This window comes from Portunus trituberculatus, chromosome 46 (genome assembly GCF_017591435.1).
Source record: "Portunus trituberculatus isolate SZX2019 chromosome 46, ASM1759143v1, whole genome shotgun sequence".
In the NCBI taxonomy this organism is placed as follows: Eukaryota; Metazoa; Arthropoda; class Malacostraca; order Decapoda; family Portunidae; genus Portunus; species Portunus trituberculatus.
The window spans coordinates 33,000,235-33,024,408 of NC_059300.1; the positions used below are offsets into that span (position 1 = coordinate 33,000,235).

Below are 24,174 nucleotides of genomic sequence, written 5' to 3' on the forward strand. Positions count from 1 at the left end.
TTCTTCCGTCTTCTATCTTTTCTTCTCTCCTTCACACTTTTTCCCAAGGCTTCCGTTAATTTCCCTAATCGCCCTCTCATCTTCATGCCTCCCCTCACCCATTACCTCCCCATTAACATTCGCCTGCAAGTCCTTCACCCCTTCACGCTCCTTCCTCGCCTGTCCCTTGCCCTTCATCACGTCCTCCTCTTCTTCTTATTATTATTATTATTATTTTTAGTTTTAGTTTTAGTTTTATTATCATTCTCTTTTATGAGTCTTTGTTCTTGTGTAACTATTTCCTCTTTTTCATTGTTGTGTTTCTCCTTCTGTGTTTCCTTGTCCTTCTTCTTCGTCTCCTTTTTTTTCTTTTCTTCTTCTTCTTCTTCTTCTTCTTCTTCTTCTTCTTCTTTTTCTTCTTCTTCGTTTCCTTTTCTTCTGCTTTATTCATCATTCACGTTCTTCTATTCTCTATTCTCTTATTGTTATTATTTTTTTTCATCCTACTTCTTCTATTCGTCGTAGTCGTGATCCTCCTCCTCCTCCTCCTCCTCCTCCTCCTCCTCCTCCCTTTCTTCTGTACTAACACGTCTCTACTCTCTCTCTCTCTCTCTCTCTCTCTCTCTCTCTCTCTCTCTCTCTCTCTCTCTCTCTCTCTCTCTCTCTCTCTCTCTCTCTCTCTCTCTCTCTCTCTCTCTCTCTCTCTGAAAACTTTCCCACGTAAGAAACAAATAATAGAGTTTCTGTTCATATCATTTTTTCACATGGAATTTTATTGTTTTCTTAATTCGTTATTTCTTTTCTTATATCTGTTACTTTTGTGTTTCTTGTGTGTGTGTGTGTGTGTGTGTGTGTGTGTGTGTGTGTGTGTGTGTGTGTGTGTGTGTGTGTGTGTCTTTCTGTCTGTCTGTCTTATAAACGAGAAGATTTAAAACAATGGAAAAAAAAAATAAGAGTTGTGTAAATATGTTAGTCTGCCATTGAAAAAACGAATGGCAGCTCCGTTTTCTTTGAGTGGGAATATTTGCAATGTCTTTTATACCGTGGCATTTCCCTTGTCCGGCTCTCCTGTGAGGTTGGCGGGTAGGGACAGTGGGGTTGGGGGATGAGGTGTGTTGAGTTAGTGGGTGTGAGAATGGTTGTCTTCCACCTCCTCTTCCTCCTTCTCCTTCTTCTTTTTCCACGTCCTCCTCCTCCTCTTCCTCCTCCTCCTTTTCCTCTTCTTCTTCCTCCTCCTCCTCACGTCCTTCACCTCAAATTATTAAACAGTCTCGGAAAAGCCAACAGGTTTGCTTGTATTTGTTCTTCCTTTGCGCTTTGTGTTCCTCTTCCTTATCACCATCGTCCTCTACCTTCTCTTCCTTATTATCATCATCATCATCATCATCATCATCATCATCATCATCATCATCATCAACCTCCTCCTCATCCTTTCCTATTTCTCTTCTTCCTCTTTCTCCTCCTCATCTTCCTCTACCTACTATTATATTCATAGAGTCATGGTTGAATGTGTGTGTGTGTGTGTGTGTGTGTGTGTGTGTGTGTGTGTGTGTGTGTGTGTGTGTGTGTGTGTGTGTGTGCTTAATGTCCTTACTTCCTCTGGTTCATCGTTGCATTTGTGATGTGGATTAAGATTCGTGCAGTGAAATGCCAAAATAAGATTGTGGAGAGGATGGGAAAGGGAAAAAAATAAAGAGGAGGAGAACGAGGACGAGGAGTGGTTAGGAGGAGGAGGAGGAGGAGGAGGAGGAGGAGAAGGAGAAGGAGAAGGAGGAGGAGGAGGAGGAGGAGGAGGAGGAGGAGGAGGAGGAGGAGGAGGAGGAGGAGGAGGAGGAGGAGGAGGAGGGAGGTGGAGGAGGAGGAGTAGGAGGAGGAGAAGGAGGTTGAAGAGGCTAGCGATTATTGAAAGAGCGAAGAAGGTTTGAAGAGAAGTAAATAGCCTCCACGGGTACTCGCTACCAAGTCTACCAAGCTTCAATACGCTTTGTATCTTACAATAAACACAGGGAAAGGCCCCAGTGTTTCTCTTCAAACACCAGAACATATTGATGGTGCCAGCAGTACCAGGACTTCCTCCTCCTCCTCCTCCTCCTCCTCCTCCTCCTCCTCCTCCTCCTCCTCCTCCTTTTCCTTTGTTTTTCCGGGTATTAGTCGCAGTAGTAATAGTTCTTTTGTCTTTCCTATAAAAAGTTTCCTTGTAATTTCCATGCTGTATGATTTTCCTTGTTTTCCCGTCAACCGCTTCTGAAGGGAGTGGTTGGCGGGGAGGAGTCTTCGCCTTTGCTATCCTTATGTGTCTGACTTGGATTAGATAAGGTTGTTTTCAAGAGTATGATTTTCTTCTTCTTCTTCTTCTTCTTCTTCTTCTTCTTCTTCTTCTTCTTCTTCTTCTTCTTCTTTGTTCGTTTCTGTTTCTCCTTATCTTTCTTTTTCTATGTTTTCATCTTCCTTATCACCACCACCACCACCACCACCACCACCACCACCACCATTACTACCACCATCACCACCACCGCCAGTCATCATGGTCGGCAATAAAGCTCCTTCACACCTCGAGGAGACAATCACCCACACCCTTCCCTCTGTCCCGATCTATCCCACCCACCCGCCCATTGCACTCCTAGAGGGCGGAAGTACGGGCGTGTTGTGGGCGTGGGGGCGTAAAGGCGTGACACTGAGAGGTATATTCGGAAATGCTCAGCTCTCTCATCTCGACTATTTTCAAGGGTCATAGAGATAAGTCGAGTTGTCAAGACTGTTTATTTGTTTGTTTTTTCTCTAGATATTGTAGAGGTCTTGTTAATCTACCATGAGTCATTAAAACATCCTTTAATCCCTTTAGTACCAGGACGCGTTTTCATATTAATTTTGGTGACTATTTGGCGATTTTATACAGCTTCAAAAAACATATATTGCGATTAGAATAGTAAAGATTCTGGTCATTTATCTTTTGACCTCCATAGACCCTTCCTAATGTAAATAAAATCCTCTAATTATACCCAAAAATCAAGACAAAAATGCGTCTCACTATTGAATGGATTAAAACCAGTGAACGTTCAGAGCCTCTTGAAAATAGTGGCGGTGTGGCGCAGAAGAGTATCAGAATATGTTACTGTATTCTGGTAAGGGAAGCATCAATGGTTATAGTGGCGAAGGAAGAGTTTTTGAAACATGTTTTACTTTTTGCAATGTTCAAGCATCGGTGGTTCAGTGGTAGAATTCTCGCCTGCCACGCGGGAGGCCCGGGTTCGATTCCCGGCCGATGCAACTTTTACCAGAAGTCAGTCACCGTTACTTGTGTAGGCGCTCGTGTCATGGTGCCTGTGAACCTCGAGTGTATGTTATTTTTTTATGTAAGAGGGATAACTGACAAAGCAATCAATCAATCATGGAGGGCATTGATATGTCAGTTATCCCCTCTAACATAAAAAAAAAAAACACACACGCGAGGTTCACAGGCACCATGACACGAGCGCCTCCACAAGTAACAGTGACTGACTTTCCTAGGTAAAAGTTGCATCGGCCGGGAATCGAACCCGGGCCTCCCGCGTGGCAGGCGAGAATTCTACCACTGAACCACCGATGCTTGATGATGTGATTGCAAAAGTAAATTATATCTCAGAGACAAAAAAAAAAAGCTCAGTTACCAGTCCTTTTGGAGTTTGAGAACGTTAGCCAAAAAAACGCGATAAATGTTTTGAAACCTGCCACCTTGTTTCCACTTTTCTGTCAGGTCGTGGTGGAAGTTACTAGGGATTTTCAATGATGATTTTTTTTTCCTTTTTGCGGTGGTACTATAGGTCAAATTTAGATTAGGTTAGGTTACTATAATGTTAAAGGTGTAGTGAAAGCTTTTAGGGCTGTTAAAGGATGTTTTCACAAGTCTTAGTGATAATTTTATAAGGAATCTGTACTCTTAAACCCTTCAGTACCATGATGTGTTTTCATATTCATTCTGGTTACTATTAGGTGATTTGATACAGCTTCAGAAACTCATGTGGGGATTAAAATAGTGAAGATTGTAGCCATTAATCTTCTGACCTCCATAGACCCTTCCTAATTTCAGTAAAATGGTCTAATCGTACACAAATCTCAAGATAAAATTGTGCCCCAGTACTGAAAGGGTTAATGACAAAAAATCATGGAAATCTAACCGTAAATTAAAGAATGCAATCTCTTACATAGTGGTGCGTGGCTTGTGCGTGAAAGTGTTTGAGTGTAACTGTTGATTGGCCTCACACTCGCCACTCACCACGCCACTCACCACTCGCCACTCACCACTCACCACTTGCCACTCACGCCTCCCTTCACTGCCTCGCCACTTCTCTCCACTGGCTGAAGTGCATCTTTCCAAACAACACAAGTATACAGATTTTCCCTCTTCCTTCTCCTCCTCCTCTTCTCCTTCTCTCCCCCAACACTTCTACCTCTTCCTTTCACATTCCCTTCATCTTTTCCTCTCCATCTCTTCCCGTCCTTCTTTCCTGCTTCCCCTTCCCACACTTTCCCTCTCTGTATCTCCTTCTCATCCTCCTTCTCCGCTTGTTTAATATGAAAAATTATTATCTCTCTCTCTCTCTCTCTCTCTCTCTCTCTCTCTCTCTCTCTCTCTCTCTCTCTCTCTCTCTCTCTCTCTTCATTATGGTAATTGATATACTTTCCTTACATAATGATTTTTTTTTTTGTCATTTTCTTCGTAACGGTGACAGTATTGCTTGTTCTCCTGCAGGGGCGGCGGCGGCGGTGGTGGTGGTGGGCTGCGGTGGTGGCTGTGGCGGCGACTGTGACAGGCGAGGGCTCCAGTGTTGGGGAGCGGCACTCCCTGACACCACACCATGCCCCCTCCCTCTCCCGGTGAGTCGATGGAGTGTAGGTGCGAGTCTTCATTCTCCTCCTCTTCCTCCTGTTCCTTCTCCTCCTCCTCCTCCTCCTCCTCCTCCTCCTCCTCCTCCTCCTCCTCCTCCTCCTCCTCCTCCTCCTCCTCCTCCTCCACACGAACAGTGTCGTAATGACCATCAAGTCTGCTACTCTTTGTTCTCCTTTTGTATTCCCTTTGTGTTACTTCTCCTCAATCTCCTCCTCCTCCTCCTCCTCCTCCTCCTCCTCCTCCTCCTCCTCCTCCTCCTCCTCCTCCTCCTCCTCCTCCTCCTCGCTGCTACTGTTGCTTCATTAACAACAACAACAACAATAATAACTACTACTACTACTACTATTACTACTACGACTACTACTACTACTACTACTACTACTACTACTACTACTACTACTACTACTACTACTACTACTACAAACCACCTCGTATGGGATAAAAAATATCTGTTGTTGTTTATTGGTTCACTTGTGCATGAGAGAGAGAGAGAGAGAGAGAGTGTGTGTGTGTGTGTGTGTGTGTGTTCCTTTATGTTTTCTCCCCTTGACCTCTCTTAACTCTACAATACCTCATAAAAAACATACCCCAAACAGTACTTGCACTATCCTCGGGACAGACACGGACATTAACCTCACACAATGCCTTCCATACACGGCCCTCCCGGTTCAGGGTTCATATTCTTCCGCGTTACGACGTCTTATCTTGACCACCATTAACAAGGGGTTGTGTAAGTTACTGGTTTCCAAAGGTGTTTTAATTAAGGATTCTAGTGATAGTTTAACAGGGATTTTGTATCGTCAAGTGGATAAACACTCATGAGGCCCCTGATGCTCATTTTTCTGGCCTGTGGAAGTAATTTTAATGAGAATACGAGTCTATATCATTTTTCTTTTGTTGTTCATGAGGGAAAACTCTCGTTAGGACCTGGTTAATCATCTTTGTGGAGTTTAAAAATATTTGAAAAGACAAAAGGTAAGAGTACGAGTCTAAATCTTCCTCTTGCTCTTGTTCTTCCAGACCTTTGAAGTCTCTGGACCACGCCCGCCCTCCAGACACCGAGGTGGAGAGTCACTCGAGCCACAAAGAACTGACGCCTTACCACCTTTCTCCGAGAACCTGGAGGCATCTTACCACCGCGCTCTTTTGGAGAATCATCAAAGACCGCCTTGGAATGCCTCCTGAAGACACGTATTTGAATCCTGGACCTATTGCTGACCTGCTGGAACATTTCAAAACGGAAGCCTCTGAAAGAAAAGAAAAACGAAATCGTAAGGAAGATGTAGAGTCACTGGAACACGCTGAGACGCAAGGCACCGTAAGGGAAAGGAAAGGAAAGAAAGAAAAGAGACGTTCGTTAGAACGCTCTCAAATAACACATGACGAAGTAAGAAAAATAATAGAAAAGCTACAGTATGATGATAAAGAGAGCGTATTGAAACACGCCAGGAAGACACAAGAGAACATCGTCAAGAAAAGAAAAGGAAAATGGAAGCATGAAGAGAAGAAGCACCACTCGCTGAAACTTTCTAAGAAGACGCAAGACACAATAAAGAAAAGAAAGGAGAAACAAAAGCAAAGAAATACAGACAACACACTGGAACACATGAAAATAACACAGGATACCAGAAGCTTAGGAGAAAAGAAACTTAATATCGACAAAAAGGAAGAAAAGAATGTTGGAAAAAATTCGTCTTCTTCCCTTTCTCACGCCTCGGCCATCGCCCACGCCCTCAGGAAACACGCTCAGGGGAAGGTCGTCAGCCGCAGCACCAGAGCCATCAATGCGCGCGTCGCCTCTTTCATCAACCTCCCAGCCGAGCACCGCGGATTCCTACTTGACCTGCCCGCGGAACACAGGGAAAGTCCGCCCTTCATACCACCACCAGCCCCGCCCCAACCACCCGCACCCGCACCCTACCAGTACCATCACCACGACCACGAGACAGGTGAGCACTGACCAGGTGACTTAGCTATACTTGTACACGTTAACAGGAGGTGTATTGAAGGCTTGAGGGATTTTGTTCTTGTACGTATATTTGATTTTAGAGAGTAATTTGTGATAATGAAGGTTTCTCTGTTCGTCTTTTGTAAGTTGATGTGTTTTTATTGCTAAGTTTTCCCTCTTCCTGTTCTCTTTCTCTCTCTCTCTCTCTCTCTCTCTCTCTCTCTCTCTCTCTCTCTCTCTCTCTCTCTCTCTCTCTCTCTCTCTCTCTCTCTCTCTCTCTTCTTCCTTCTCCTCCTCCATTCTTCCTCCTCCTTCTCCTCCTCCTCCTCCTCCTCCTCCTTCTCCTCCTCCTCCTCCTCCTCCTCCTCCTCCTCCTCCTCCTCCTCCTCCTCCTCCTCTTCCTCCTCCTCTTCCAGGCGACCTTTCTGTCCTGCATGGTATTTGTTCCCTTCCTGCCACCCACGGCCGCAGGGAGCTACTCGATATGATGTTGTCGTCTGTTCTTCCTTGCTTTGTGTTCCTTCCTCTGTTCCTCGTCGTCGTCATTGTTGTAATTCCTCTTCATCAGTTGTATCCATCCCATCCTTCTCTCCTCCCTCTTTATCATCCTTTTTATTACCATTATTATTGTTTATTCTTTACCATTTGTTGTGTGTGTATCTTTCTTTCCCTTCTTTATTATCATCATCATCATCATCACTATCATCACCATCCTTGTCATACTTAGTCTTCTCCTCACCTTACTCCTCCACCTCATCTTAAGTCACCACCAACACCTCTAGATCTCCTTCTCCCTTCCTCCCTCCTTCATTCCTTCTCACTTCGTCCATGCCTTCCTCAGGAGTGTACGTGTTTGGCTACGGCGATGGGCAGCAGTGGCGCCACGAGGAGCGGGGTCCCAAGGGGCAGGTGCGCGGAGGCTACGGCTGGAGGGACGAGAGAGGCAAAAACCACGTCACCCACTTCGTCGCCGACACCAGTGGTTATCGCGTGGTGCCCCGGGACAAGCAGGTGTGTGTGAGAGAGAGAGAGAGAGAGAGAGAGAGAGAGAGAATGTGCTTATTTCAACTTTTTTCTTTTTGTTTCATGTTTGCTTGTCGTGTATGTGTTTGAGAGAGAGAGAGAGAGAGAGAGAGAGAGAGAGAGAGAGAGAGATGGGGGGCAGGGGCAGGTATCTGTTATTTCTACGATACCATATATTTTTTTTACTATTATTATTTTTTCCTTCTCTCTTTTCAGGTTTGGATGTTTGGCCCCCCATCTGACCCTTTTTCCTCCTCCTCCCCCTTTTCCTCCTCCCCCTCGCCCCCTGCTTCCTCTCTCCTCCTCCGCTCTGAGCCGTTGTCTGCAAACCAGTTAGCCACGTACCACCTTGCCTCTCCTCCACCACTGCCTTCCACGTCACTCACTCCACTGACCCCAACCACCACCACTACCACCACCACCACTCCAACCACCACTCCAACCACCACCACCACCACTCCAACCACCACCACCACCAAGCCTTCCACTACTCTATCTACTACTACCAGACAGCCTACTACTAGTACTACTACTACTACTACTACTACTATTAGCACACGACCTTCTACTACCACTTCTACTTCGACTACTACTACTACCACTAGCAAACGACCTCCTACAACTACTACTACTTCTCCTTCTACTACTACTACTACTACTGCTGCTCCTACTACGACTTCTACTACTACTACTACTCCTTTATCTTCTACTACCACTGCTGCTACTTCTACTACTACTTCTACGACTACTAAACGGCCTACCACCACTAATACGACGACTACCTCTACTACCACTACGACTGAACCGTACCCTGAAATCTCTACTAGTGCTACTACTACTTCTAGTGGCAAACGGTCTTCCAGTACAACCACAACTCCTGATGCTACTATACCTACCACCACACCACCTTCCACCACCTCCACCTCTACTACTACCACTACTTCTACCACCACCACACCATCCACCACTACAACTACAACTTCTACACCAAAAACCACCACAACAGAATCAACTACACCACCACCCACATCTACTACTTCCACTACCAGTACCCAGCCTACAGCTCCCTCAACACCGTCCACCACCACCACCACCACCACATCTGACACCGCCGACACCACCTTTGCTACCTTCACGATCGCGTCACCCTCCGCTGCCGCAGCGCAGGGTGAGGAAGAACAGGACGACTCCCTTAACACCGTGGAGCCTCACTTGCCATCCTCTTCTGTCCCCACCGGCCGCCCTGCTATCGCCTACCCGCTGCCCCCACGCCCCACCTCCTGGCTAAAGCCCTCCAACACCTCCAAAAGGCCCAACAGAGTGATCACCAGTCCCTTCCGACCCGTGAACCCAAGCCCCACACGCTACCGACCCCCGCGGCCACTCAGACCACTGCTGGACCTGCTAGGGCTGCCCAGATTCCGCCCCAGACCGCGACCCAGACCCTATCCTGGCAATACCATTCCCAGTAATGGGCCGTCCAGTGCTGAGAACTCTGTGGGAGAAGAGGAGGAGAAAGGAGAGGAAGAGAAAAATGTATTCATAAACCGATTTAAGCTCAGGCCGCCGCCCCGCCCCGCCCTAGGCCCCCAGACACCGAGGCCACCGCTAGATGAAGTGAATGACTCCCCCTCGTTCACCGACAGCCAGCCGTCCGAGTCTGAGAGAGACACCGTATTGGAGAACATAATGTCACTGCTGCAAGACGTGAGCGACTACGCCGATCCTGACTCCGACACCAACCCGTGGGCCACACTCTACCCCTACACACAGCAGGAGGGCGGCCAGCCATTCCCGCCACCCCACAACCCATCCTTCTCCCGTCCTGGGCCAGGCGGCTCCGTGGAGGATCAGCCTTCCGCCTCGCAGATTTCTAGCGGCGAGGTGTCTGCTCCTCAGCGACCACCGTTCAGCCAATACCCGGACTACACCTTGCTAGAAGACTTAGATGACTATGAGTACGCTCTCTCAGGGCACAAGCCCCATGGAGGCTCCTCGAACACCCTGAAGGGAAGCGGCGAAGTGAACACCCCTGAGGGAAGCGGCGACACCTTTGTAGACTCCATTGACGGAAGCGGCGACACCTTTGTAGACTCCATTGACGGAAGCGGCGACACCTTTGTAGACTCCATTGACGGAAGCGGCGACACCTTTGTAGACTCCATTGACGGAAGCGGAGACACGCTGCCCATCTCGCCAGAGGACGAGGTGGTGCAGGCCACGACCTTGGGAGTCCAAAGGAACACACAGGAGTTTTACACCACGTGGTCTTCTTCTTCCGCAGAGAAAAATGACTTCACCACCCTGACTCCAACCACAAACACCCCCACCCCCACCCCCCTCCCGTCGGCAACGCCAACCCCAAGCAGCTTTTGGACTGGTATCCTGAAACGCCTGTACAACCTTCCCAACCTGGTGCCCGACGTACGGCGGCGGCGACCCACCATCCACTGAGACGCCTCCCGACCCAGTGAGCACTGACAGTCTGCTGTGTCTGTGATTGAGGCCCCACCATCTGCCAACGCTATGGGCATTCCTTTAGGTTAAGATAAAGGCAGCGTGTGTGAGGCAACGCTTAGAGGACCGCGAATACATGTAAGGCTTAGCGATTATTGGACCTTTCGTGCCCTGCTGATAGAAAACCTGATAGTGTTAAGATGATAGATGTGATATAGATGTGCTTCATGCTAGTAGTTCATCACACACACACACACACACACACACACACACACACACACACACACACACACACACACACGTGCACACAAGGACAGACAGAGAGGAGACATGATAATGATGTACAAATACGTATTCAGCAATTGCCATTTTACGAGGAATGAGCCAAGATGCCACATTCAAAATTTTGTTAAGGATAAAATGGAAAAAGAAGATGTAAGAATAAAGCTTTTTCTGACAAAACTGTTGAGTCGAGAAACCAGTTGCCGGAGAAATGTTTTGTGGGCACGAGGAACATAAACGAATTTGAAGAGGCGTGTAATAAACCAGTATTAAGGGGCGAGGCATCACGACCTTACTCAGCCCTGGAAAGTACAATTAGGTAAGGACACAAATGTACATGCATACATGTGTACATGCACCATCCCATCCCATTCCTCCTTGTCTCCTTCACTGCAGGTAAAACACTCGAGAGAGAGAGAGAGAGAGAGAGAGAGAGAGAGAGAGAGAGAGATTGTTTTATTGACTACTGTTTCATTACTCACACTAGTAAAAAAATATGCAACACTTTTTAATGCATACAGTTGACAAGTACATATACATAAAACAGCCATAGTCTGTAAGATAAAAAACGCACTACAAGATGCAGATTACAAATACTGTACAAATACAAACCGGTAAAAGCCCGAAAATCAACACACACACACACACACACACACACAACCTCTGCTCAGCCTTCACCCAAGACGCCACGACGGTAAGTGGTTTCATCCTGTTCCAATCAAGACGCCGCGAGACTTGAGACACTAGTAATTAGCGCGTGTTTGCGGTTTATTTGACTTTGTCCTGTTAAGCCAGGTTTTTAAGAGTTCCTCCTGGTGATAATGTAGAGAAATCTTGTGAATCTACCACGAGAACCATAAAAGCACCCTGTAGCAGCTTCAATTAATTCCTCCTTAATGTAATGGAGCCGCGGCGAAGAAGTGTTTTCGAATATGGTCTTTTCTGAGGAGAGGCAGGAGCGGCGACGGGGAGGAAGCGGCGCGGAGGCTGAATGAGGTAATCGTTTCCTGGCGCGCGGCGATGATCCTTCCTGATAAGCCACTGTCTGGTGCGTGGCCAGAACGAATAGTGATTGACTCCGGGTCGTCAGCGAGGTGAAAGGAGCGATGTGGGGCTCGTAAAAATATAAAGGAAGCTGCAAAGTGTCTATAGGCACATGCGTGGCTGTCCCTCGATAAAGCATGCTTCCTGATCTTCTTATATATAGTTCTGTCTAGTTACTTCGTAATGTTCCCTCTCCACTCGGGACAAGCACTTTACTTGCTGAGAACCAGTTTCCATCTTTTCTTTATAATAGAATTCTATCGATCTCATCATGAAAGAAATAATGTTAGCAACATGTGGAGCAGCAATTGTAATAGTAGTAATAATAGTAATGCTTATTTCCTCTCAGTTATAAAGAGGAGAGGGACAGGTGTAGGCAGCGCTGGGAGATGCACGAGGTGAGGGGAGGCGGGTGACAGGATAAACAGTGTGTAATTTCCTTCCTCACTTGTTCACTCGCCTCAGGGAGGAGCGTGTTTGGCTTTACGCCTTGCGGGGGATCCGCCAGCCAGCGGGGGTCAGTGCCACACTTCACACGGGGATCTCTAACCGCCAAGGACACACACACACACACACACACACACACACACACACACACACACACACACACACACACAACAGGAAGATGAGGTTGAATACTGCGCGTTATCATCAGTAGAGGAAACCACAACTGAAGTGTGACAGGTGAAGTGCTTACTAGTTTAGGGTGAAGGACCGACGACTATATAATAAGGTCATTGCTTAAACCATCGTCGCTTCATATCCACCACTTTTTAACAGTCTATAGTGAAAGTTATTGATATGTTGAAGTTGTTTTCATGATTCCAGTGATAGTTTAAAGCCCATTATTGATAATGGCCCGCCACGGCATACAGTATTTGAGATTTTACTGAAAAAAACTTGTTGGTGACACTACTGAGAACACCTTAAGAGGTTCGTTGCTTTATCTCTACTACTTTTAAGTGACTGTAGTTAAATTTGATAAAGTGATGAGTAGTGTTTGCTGGATTGCAATGATAGTCCACCGTGATGGCGCACTTTCTGTAGAGAAAACACCAAGAGGACGCAACTCATCATTTACAGTAGTTTAAAGAATATTTGTAATGAAAACTATAGAAACGTTGAAGAATTTAATTGAGTCTATTGCAGAAGTAATAACTAGAAAATATTCAGCTCAAGATAAAACGATAACTTCCTCTCTCTCCTCTCCTTACACCAATAAAAATCAAAGAAACGACCTCAAGACTTTTCAAACAAGTGTCGGGAGAGAACAGTAGTTACAGGAAATAAGCAATTAGATGTGATGATGGAGGTCAGGATGCAACAAAGGATAGGTTAACACAAATGTAAATATCGACGATTGAATGTGAACGAACGCTTGGTTCATGTCAGAATCTGATAAAGCAGCAGATACAAAAAATTGGTGTCGTTGAACTAGAACGCCAAATTATACTCTCTTTGTTGTGCTCTCTCTCTCTCTCTCTCTCTCTCTCTCTCTCTCTCTCTCTCTCTCTCTCTCTTTGAGTGCCAAACTAAAATCTCTCTTTATTACTATATTTCATACAAAACTATATTTTTCATCTTCATATTAAACTTTCTCTTGCTATCAACTCCCATTTTTCACTATTTTATTTTAGCGTCTGCTCATCTCCTAATCTTGGTTTCTATTGTATCATTTCCATAGGATTTTTTTTCTTTCTGGACCTTATCGAACTCCCTTTTTTTTTTTACTCATCCTTACAAAACTTCCCTTTTTTTTTTTTACTGTCTTGTCATTACATAAAACTTCCTTTTTCTTTACTCTATATGACATTAACCTTTTTCATACTGCACATCATTTACTTCCTATCTATCTGTCCTGGTCTATGTATCCACCACTGAGTTAGAAAGCTGCGTGACGCCGCGGTGACGCCCCACCACCCCGCCCATTGAAACGGTTGACGCAGCGACCGTGAAGCAATGACAAACTTAGCGTATGTAGACAGAACCACCCCTCATACACATATTCCCCAGCTAGTGCCTCCCTTCCACCCCGCAGGGCAAGGAGTACGGTCACGGCTCCCTGTTAGCCCTTTGTTTATCTTTTCTTCCCTTTTTTACCAACGCAGAAGCCGCACCGTTAGCGAAAGGACGTAAAAACATGGCACACGCGTGAAATGTGATGTGTCTTCATGTGGTCAGCTTTGATAGCCTGTGTGATCGTGACTCCAACAGTTCTCTGACCCGCTGGTGGTGGTCACGCGGCGAGGCTAGAAAAAATAGAGTACTGTGCCACTTCCCGTCCGCTGGTTCCGCGTTGTGGTGGTCGGCGCGCGTCCGGCGGTGAGGGTGGTTTGTTTTGCTGACGCACGGAAGTCAACGCTGGTGAAGTCAATTGATTGTTGAAAGATGGTTGTGTTCGCGTCACTTCTGCTGAGTGTGGTGCTCGTGTCCCCGGTGAGTGAGTCTTTTGCTCGTTTGTTGTTATCATTATTTTGTTCATCTCCCCTTTCATATTCGGTTTGTTTGTTTTTTACTTTTTTTTTTTTTTTTTTTTTTGTAAAGATTAAGAACGTGATTAACAAAGAGTAAGATGAGTGAATTAATATTGTAAATTATCTTTTGTCTTGGCTATTTTCTAGTGAAGATAAGAGCAGATTTGTCAGTAAGTTAATAAGTTAATATGAATTCCTTGAGTTAACCTCCATTGTAAGTTTTCTTGTGTCTTAACTTTCTCCCTCGTATGCTTATTCCTCGCTTTACTAACATGCATACTCTATTGTCTATCTATGTATTTTATTAAAGTGGCGTGTATTATCTATCTATGTATTTTATGTCGTGTATAAGTCAGATTTTGCTTGACAGTTATTAATGAATTATTGCACCACTCCAGTCAAGCAGCTGTCATTTACTGCCGTCTTGTTTACTATCAAGCCTTTACTTTTTGTCGCGTTCCTGAGGTTACGAAGCCATCCCTTAGACCTGAGGCACAGACAATTAACTGGTTCATGCTTGAAATTCTTACAGTTCATTACCACACCTCAGAAATGGAACTAATCGAACAAAATCAGAGAAATATAGTTTGCTTTCTTCTGTGGGATTGGTAGACGATTTACTTTACTACAAGCCATCTTAAAGGAACTTGTGTAGCATACTGCTTGAAAGAGCTTTAACCCCTTCAGTACCAAGACGTGTTTTTATATTCATTCTGGTTACTATTTGGCAATTTTATACAGCTTCAAAAATATATATTGGGATTAGAATAGTAAAGACTCTGGCCATTGATTTTATGACCCCCATAGATCCTTCCTAAAGCGTATAAAATCGTTTAATCACACCCAAAAATCAAGGTAAAAATGCGTCTCATTATTGAAGGGCTTAACACCTAGGCGTTCTAAACTGAGGAGGGAAAAATGTAAATTATTCCATTAGGCCCCGCAACAGCTTAGGTCATATGGCGCCGCTGGGGTTAACAGGAGAACGCTACATAAATATCAACGTCTTGCTCCACATTTCGTAATCTTAAGTTCAGGGCTTTCATTTTCTATTTTCTTTATTGCTGCTTTTGTTTTTGTAGCTGCATTTTCATTGTCAAACACACACACACACACACACACACACACACACACACACACACACACACGAGATTGCCCTTTCTTCCTATTTTTCTCTTCTCCAATGATGAGATAATCAAAAGAGGAGATTTACAAAGAATTGCAAGAATAATAGCAACAGTAATAACAGTAAGGGACATTACTTTTTCGTCGTAGTATTGTTTATATTTGTTTATTCTTTTATGCATTTACTTACTTGTGTGTGTGTGTGTGTGTGTGTGTGTGTGTGTGTGTGTGTGTGTGTGTGTGTGTGTGTGTGTGTGTGTGTGTGTGTGTGTGTGTGTGTGTGTGTGTTTAGTTGAAGGGGATTAATGGGATGGTATAAAAGGGCGATGAATTATTCTAAAACTCTCATTGACTACCGATGTGACGTCAGTCAAATATCGTGAAGTGAAATTAGAAGATTAACAGACCACTTACTGATACGAAGACTGATCGTAATTTCACAAACATTTAACTGCATCATTTAGGTAGTAAATGGCCTCCCTTCCTTTCCCTTCCCTACCCTTCCTTTCCCTTCCCTTCCTTTACTCTCTCTCCGTTTGTCCTAGTTATGAAGTTTACTTCCTCAAAACCTATTTTTTAATCTATACTGTATTTCATTGTTATCACTGTTACCTAGCTGGCCACCAACCTCCACCTGCGTAACAGAGAAAGAAGCGAGGACTCAGTGCAGACGCAGACGTAGACTACAGAACTTCGACCTTCATAATTCGCTTCTTTCCTTCCCAAATACGTACACCAGACACACAAAAAAATATTATCAGAAGACTCCCCACAGTCATCCAGCCAGAGCAAGAACCCTGTCTGGCGGGGCGGGACAGGGTGGGTCGGGGGGAGGTGCTGAGAGGGCGTGCATTCCTTTGTTACACGTGCATTGAGAGGAAAAACGTGAAGTGGTGGTAATGAAGATGATGATACGAGGAGGAGGAAAGGATGTATAAATCTTAAGAGAGAAAGGATGAGGATGAGTGGGAGGCGAGTGAGGTGAGATGGTAATGATTGCAGCAAACACACACACACACACACACACACACACACACACGCGCGCGCGCGTAGTGTAGTGGCCCGGGTTCGAGTCCCGGGGGAGGTGAGGCAAATGGGCAAGTCTCTTAATGTGTAGCCCCTGTTCAGCTAGCAGTAAATAGGTACGGGATGTAACTCGAGGGGTTGTGGCCTCGCTTTCCTGGTGTGTGGAGTGTGTGTTGCGGTCTCAGTCCTACCCGAAGATCGGTCTATGAGCTCTGAGCTCGCTCCGTAATGGGGAAGACTGCCTGGGTGACCAGCAGACGACCGTGGTGAATTACACACACACACACACACACACACACACACACACACACACACACACACACACACACACACACACACACACACACACAGACACGCAAGGGATAAGAGACAAAAACAACTATGTGGTGTAATATGTTTATCCCTACAGCATTATTCTTTATTGGCATATAGTAGTAGTAGTAGTAGTAGTAGTAGTAGTAGTAGTACTAATAGTAGTAGTAGAAGTAGTAGTAGTGGGGGTGGTGGCAGTGGATAAACACTTTGCCATTTGTCGAGTGGTTTAAAGTTACCTACATGTCACCACGATACCGAGGTTCTAGGTGGTTATACCCAAGATGAGCTTGGGTGATGATATGTGCCCTAATATGGGTATCATTATAAATAAAATTGCCTGCACCACTAATGGGCAGAAGTTGAATACTACACACTCTTCAAGTGAGCCTACAGGCCCTATAGGCCTTAACGTAAAAAAAAAATGTAATATAGTAATAGTAGTAGTAGTAGTAACAGTAGTATAGTAATTCCCACGCCCAGTAAGCGCTCTATGTTCCCCAAGGTGCCGCGGGTGTCGGGAGCGGCCCTGGGACTGCTGGCCGAGGACGGGGGATACGCCCCCGCGCCTTACCTGTCCTCCCTTCACCCCCTGCACCACCACCGCCACTACCTCCACCTCGACCACCTCCGCAGGTACAGAGAGAGAGAGAGAGAGAGAGAGAGAGAGAGAGAGAGAGAGAGAGAGAGAGAGAGAGAGTCTTAACCGTGGGAACCTGTGCTTTCTTTTTTTTCCGCTTTACATTTAAATTGGCAAAAACAAGACCAAACACGAAAGCAGAATGACCCGGGGCAGCAGTGATCGTCCTCAGTACGCTGCCCTCCGCGCCAGGTCACGTGCACCACCTTTGTACTTAACACACTACAGACTTGGATAGAAATGTTAGCCGGATTGATTTCATTTTTAGCCTCATAAAACATCAGCGTAGCGCTATTTATAGTTGTTTTATTCTTTGTGTGTGTGTGTGTGTGTGTGTGTGTGTGTGTGTGTGTGTGTGTGTGTGTGTGTGTGAAAGAAAGAAAAAGAAAGAAAATATCTATTGTGTGTTTGTGTGTGTGATGAATATTATTTACTGACATCACGTCCTCCCCCGCAGTGAGGAGCACCACGCCCCACAAGCCCCGCCAGGTGTCCGTCCCGTACTGCTGACCCGCCCCTTGGCTCGACCCGACCCCCGCCCGCCACCCCGGCCCCACCCCTACTCCCTGCTGTACCTACACTACGTCCCCCTCGCCCACTTGACCGCGCGTGACCCTGAGTACCGGAGCAGCGGGAGGGAAGAGCCCCAGCCCGCTACCACCACCACCACCACCAGCCTCCGCCCCAAGCTGAGGTGAGCGCCACGGACCGGCAACGTTCGCTGTCTGTCCATCATGTTGTGGCCCGTCATGCTGTGGTCTCGTGTGTTGTGGCCCCATGTGCCAGATGTGTCAGATGAGGATCTCTAGGAGGCTCATGTTCTGACGCTCTGCATCTTCATTAATAGTGTTTTCATGTTTTTGTTTTTTTAGTAACGATGCGTCATCTTTTGTTAAACTGTCACCAGGATCATGATTTTATTTTTGTTTTGTAGCCTACATTAGTAGTCTTTTAATGGATAACGAGATGTCACCCAAAGGAGAGAAAAAAATACAGGCACTGAATCAGGGATTTTTTCACTTTTTTTCGAGGGTGAAGAGCTAAAAAGAGGATGTTTAATATTTAGCATTGTCAACTAATATACATCAAAAATATAGACCAATAGTATAGATAGAATCCAGCAATAAAAGATAGTTGCCACACAGCTACTGAAACACGGCAAACATAAACTGGCTACACCACAACGTATGTCAGTCACATTAATACGCCATATAACTCATCAGTGTCCAGGGCAGTATAGGCTACATCTTCCGAGAGGCATTGAAGCACACACACACACACACAACCATCTATCTAATTCCATAATTAGTGTAGGATATATGTCGCCACTCTTGTCGTCTGGTTGCCTCATTCATTCCTCCTCTCTGTCCTTGAAGGGTGAGAGGCTGCAGTGGATTATGTTTACTGCCTAGATATCATTCACTTATAGGCCTGTTAGGAGATCATATGCGTTAGTTAGACTTACTTGGGCAGACATTTGCACATAAAATTCATCCACCGCCCCGCCCCTCCTGCAGAACAAACGCCACTGTCCTAGTGTCCTTGTTGGGATTATTTAAGATAGTAGATTAAGAAGAAATATGTAAAGGAAAACCAACAATAATAGCTATCCGTCTTTGTAACTATATGCCTATGTGTAAACGATTCTCACTGAACAGGTAGAGATGGGGGTTAAGGAGGAGGTGTGGGAAAAGGTGGACACAAACACAGAATTTCGAACACCAGCACCCGCTCAATAAACAGTAGATCGTGTCATTTCCTCCTTATTACTACTGTTATTACTATTATCTACCTTTTCATTTATTTCTTTATCCCTATATTCATCCATTCATTTACTTTATTCTGTTCCATCAGGGCATTTTGGGAGACATGAATAGTATAGGCTATGATGGTGATCGCTCATTAGTTGGCACTGTTCGGCTCGTAAGTGTCTAGCATGTATAGATATATAATTATATTATAGTCACGTGGTGTAGGCTCTGTAATATTAGCGGTCGTCGTTAGTGTAATATTTCAGGGAGTGATTAGGATGCGTTGCCTTCTTATTGTGCCTCAACAGTTGGGAATATAAGTGTAAGGAAGGAGTCTAGGTTATGACGTTCACCTTGTTTAATCGCTTGTTTGTGGTAATGAGAGCTTAATACAGGACTTAGCTCGTGTTACTCGCGGTACTAACTGTTAGAACACAATGTCATGTTGGCATGTGATATTAGGAAGTCACATATACACATTCTACTGCTTTATACAGTACTCAACTTTTAAGGTCTGGACAAAATACTCGTGGTTATGGGTGATGGAACCGATGTAGTGTTTATCGTCGTTATTGTGTTTCACGAGCTTGTGACTTGTGTCTGGATCAGCTGGTGTGAAGCGGTGGTACATAATGCATGTGTGTGTGTGTGTGTGTGTGTGTGTGTGTGTGTGTTTCACTGTTTGATCTGCTGCAATCTCTGACGAGACAGCCAGACGTTACCCTACGGAACGAGCTCAGAGCTCATTATTTCCGATCTTCGGATAGTCCTAGCGTATTAATGTGACTGACATACGTTGTGGTGTAGCCAGTGTGTGTGTGTGTGTGTGTGTGTGTGTGTTGCCTTCGATTATTTTGTTGTAGTATCTTGTATATAATAACCAAATCCATACTAGAAACTACCAATTCATGACGTGTGTGTGTGTGTGTGTGTGTGTGTGAATCCGCCTGCTCCCGTCACCACACGGCTCATGCGCACTCGAAGCTTGCTGGTGAAGACGCGATAAGGTGGTGGCGGGTAAGGTGTAGGACCACCGGCGGTAGCACGTTACCATGTGATTTCTTAGCTACCGAGTGGCTTGTGGTAGACGTAAGGTAAGCAACGTGTAGAGTCTTTACTATATGCGTTTAGTGTTGAAGAGAGTGAAGTTAGGAGAAAAGGAGGGAGAAGTAAGGGTAATGACAGATGGCATGTGGTGGTGGACGCGGATCATAGGGGGGATTGTGATAACCATGGTCAGTCATTGCCAGACTGTCTTGTGAGTGTTTACGAAGAAATCATAATAATAAAGGTCTCTATTGTGTCCTATTCAATCTTCTCGTATAGTTAGAGAGATAATCTTTACTGCTAGGGAACTGGGAATCTGATCTGCTTATAACGACCGCACTATTGTTCGACCTGCCCACGCAATCCCTTTTCCGCCCCGCCCGCCCCGCCCTCTGCCTTCACCATTGGTAGAGATTTGTTTTCGCCAATCAGTCCCACGACATATCTTGTGTTAATGTCTATACCTTTTCGGGGTCGTGGAAATAATCTAAGCCTACTTATTGAAACCACTGACTTCATTTCACAGCTAGATTGGACGCTTTTCCTCGGGACGTAATCTATACCAGTGGTTGTTAACTCATCTTCCCTCTCCTCCGCGGTTAATTGCAAAATAATAATGATAATAACAGCACGAATACTTTACACTTTACAGTAGGGTTTGTTTAAAAATGTGAATGCAAATAAGTCGTTATTCTAAACTGCGTCTTCATTGATAACTTGCTAATTAACCCACTAGCTAGCCACGAACTGTTTTCCAGTAGCCTATAACTTAACATAACATAAATAATAGGATAAAAAAGGGCCACCAGGGCCCATCTAGGTTATCCTGTATCAGTCGCACAGCGACCTCGTCATCAGTACTTAAAGATACACTTACAAGTACACAATACATTATATACTAATTCTAAATATTTGGCCCATTAACAGGGCTAAGTCCTGCAGCGAATTCCTCTACAATCTGTGATTCCCATACATGGGGATCATGTCTTGTTTAATCTATCTCTATACTCCAGGCGCTTTAATGCTGGTATTATCCTAGTTGCTCTTCTCTGAACTGCTTCTAACATGTTGATATCCTGCCTATAATGGGGTGACCAGGCCTGTATGCAATACTCTAAATGGGGCCTAACATAGGAATTATATAAGCTACGCACCACTTCCTTACTTTTATAACTAACATTTCTATTTATAAAACCCAGGATCCTATTTGCCCTATTTCTTGCTTCTAAACATTGCTTTGAAAATTTCATAGTCCTGTCTATCACTACTCCTAAATCCTTTCCTCCTCTTCTGCCTCTAGCCAACATCCCTCCATCTCATAGCTAAAGTTTGTGTTCTCTTTACCTAAATGCATAACCTGACACTTTTTAGAATTAAACTCCATCTGCCACTTGTCTGCCCATGCTATCAGCCTGTCCAGGTCTCGTTGTATTCTGTAATTGTCCTTTTCACCCTGTACTGCACATGCTACCTTAGTATCATCTGCAAACTTTGTTACTTTGCTACTAATTCCTATATCTAAATCGTTAATGTACACCAAGAAAAGAAGAGGTTCAGCACTGATCCTTGGGGTACCCCTACTTCCTTCCACTCAGACATTGCCCCATGTAATACTACTGTTTCCTATCAGAAAGCCATTCACTAATCCAATCAACTAACCTACCCCTATCCCATGTAGTCTCAATTTGTACACTAGCCTCCTATGCGGTACCTTATCAAACGCCTTGCTAAAATCTAGATATATAACATCTATGCTATTTCCATCATCTAACTCCTTGGTAATATATTCTAAGATATCAAGCAAATTTGCAAGACAGGACCTCCCTGATCTAAAGCCATGTTGGGTATCTCTAATTAATCTATTCTCATTTAAATGCTCCCAAATACTACCCTTAATGATTTTCTCTAGTATCTTGCATACTATACTATAGTCCTGCTCCTCTAACAATGTGGATTGGGTGCGGCTTGTTGGGGAATTCCCGCTGTACAGTGGTGAAGCATGTCTCATAGCCAGTGATGCAGCAGAGTTCTAATAGTAGTAAAACTTTAGCAAATATGGTCAGCAAATATACATACGCATTTAGCCTTAGTATTACAACGTATGAGAGAGCAGTAAACTTATTATTGATAATATATTCATAAGCCTGGCAAGAAACGTGGCATACATATTTTACAGTGTTGCTAAAAAAATAATATACTTATAAAGAGGTTTCCTATGTTTGGGATGAGTAAATAGTTCCATAGTTGTAATTAGATTATATCGTGAAGGAAAGTACTTTAAAATAAGCTGACATAAGTAAGAAAAACTACATTCAAATCTTCACGGCAGCAACACCAATCACGCCCGCCATCCATACAGGTGATGGGAGGTCAGCTGCGGTGTCCTTGACCAGGAAGAAAGAGAGGGGGAGGAAGAGGGAGGGGTAAGAGAGAGGGAGGAAGAGGGAAAGAGGGGGGTAGACAACGAGGGATTAAAGGTATGGCAGCGCTGTCCTCCCGCTATTTCCCATGGGGGCCGCACCCAATCCACATTCTTAGACGAGCAGGACTATAGTTAAACTGATCGGTCTATAATTATTCGCATCATCCTTCCTACCTTTTTTAAATATTGGTGTAACATTAGCTAACTTCCAGTCCTGAGGTATCTCGGCAAACCTAAGTGATCTTTCAAAGATTAACTTAAGTGCTTCAGAAATACTGTCTACACCCTCCCTAAGTACTCTGGCATGTAGCTCATCAGGACCACTAGCTTTCCTATCGTGTAGTTCAAGAATAAATTTCCTAATAATTCCCGGTTTTATATCAATATTTTCTAAAGCTCTTAAACTACTCGTCGCACTGTTTGTAACAGGATTTCCTATTCTTTCCTAGTAAATACTGAAGAAAATTGTTCATTCAATAATTCTACTATGTCTTCATTTTGATCCACTACTACACCATCTTTTCTGAGTGGTCCAATCCTATCCTTATTTCTTTTATCACTGACCTTGTAATAACTATATAATTTTTGGGATCTTTACTCCCAGCTCTAGCTAGTTTTATCTCTGCCTGCCTTTTACTTTTTTTATAACCTTACTCAAATCATCCCTGACCTGTCTGTACCTAATCAAATCTACATCTTCCCACTTTTCTGCAACTCTCTGTATGCCCTCTTCTTCTCTCTGATCTGTCTACCTATCTCATGAGTCCACCATAATGGCTTCCTGTTTCTCTGCCTTATATCTTTGTAAGGGATACACTGCATCACTATACCCTTTACTACAACCTTAAAAATATCCCACATCTCCTGTGCAGTTTTATTTCCAAAACTATCTTCCCAGTTTACCTCTCCTAATAACTGACGTAACCTACCATAATTGCCTTTCTGATAGTTTGGGACTCTAGTCTTATTCACTATATTATCCCTACTGGAATTAATGATAAATCTAATTATATGATGGTCACTGTTTGCTAAAGTCTCTCCTACCTCAACTTCCTTTAAACAATGCTCAATATTTGTTAGTACTATGTCTAAAACCTTCCTCCCCCTAGTAGGTTTATCTACCATCTGCACTAAATAGTTATCCTGAAAACTTTCCATAAACTTATTTTCACTAGCATCTCCTACCATCCTCTCCCAGTTTACTGACTTAAGATTAAAATCCCTAAGATAATTGTCTGACTAGTACACCCCTATTTATCTCATCTACCATAAGGTTGTCTACATCTGCTGACTGGTTAGGTGGTCTATAAAAAGCTCCTACTCTAATAACCTTACTTTTGTTTACTCTAACATCCAGCCATAAGGACTCTACTCTGTTATCTACCTTAATACCATTAACCTGACTGGAAATGAAGGATCTTTTTTACATAAATAACTACTACTCCACCTATCCTACCAATTCTACTTCATATTCTGTCCTATTTTCCTAAACTTTTCCTCATTTACCCATGCCTCTGTGACACATACATCTAACTCCTCCTCAACTATATAACTAGATAACTCGTCCTTCTTGTTCCTAAGACTCCTGGCATTTACATAAAAACATTTAAGTCCTGCTACCTTCCTAGATGCTGTCTCCTTATTTGGAATTCTAATCTTATTCTCTATTTGCACATGGAAATCTTTCCTAATCTTTTCACTATCTCTGTTTATCCTATCTAATTTATGTCTAACATCTTTCTTCTGGAATGCATTTTCATTGCCTACGAAAACAAAT

At 44.3% G+C, this 24,174-nt stretch overlaps 1 protein-coding gene and 2 non-coding genes across 4 annotated transcripts in view; 2 read left to right on the forward strand and 1 right to left on the reverse strand.

Annotated features, from left to right (window-relative positions):
* Positions 1–24,174, forward strand: part of LOC123520003 — a 30,830-nt gene that overhangs the window by 2,335 nt on the left and 4,321 nt on the right. Inside the window, exons 3-7 of one of the 2 annotated variants that reach the window (XM_045281785.1) lie at positions 4,709–4,833; positions 5,867–6,795; positions 7,636–7,805; positions 17,043–17,173; positions 17,635–17,871. In XM_045281785.1, coding sequence (XP_045137720.1) covers positions 4,709–4,833; positions 5,867–6,795; positions 7,636–7,805; positions 17,043–17,173; positions 17,635–17,871 — 1,592 coding nt within the window. Of the gene's footprint in view, positions 1–4,708; positions 4,834–5,866; positions 6,796–7,635; positions 7,806–17,042; positions 17,174–17,634; positions 17,872–19,863; positions 20,018–24,174 lie in introns of those variants that run through there. The other variant, XR_006679146.1, reaches the window with a different exon arrangement.
* On the forward strand, positions 3,176–3,246 carry Trnag-gcc. The gene has a single exon. It is a non-coding gene; the product is annotated as a tRNA-Gly (tRNA).
* On the reverse strand, positions 3,495–3,565 carry Trnag-gcc. Its single transcript has one exon. It is a non-coding gene; the product is annotated as a tRNA-Gly (tRNA).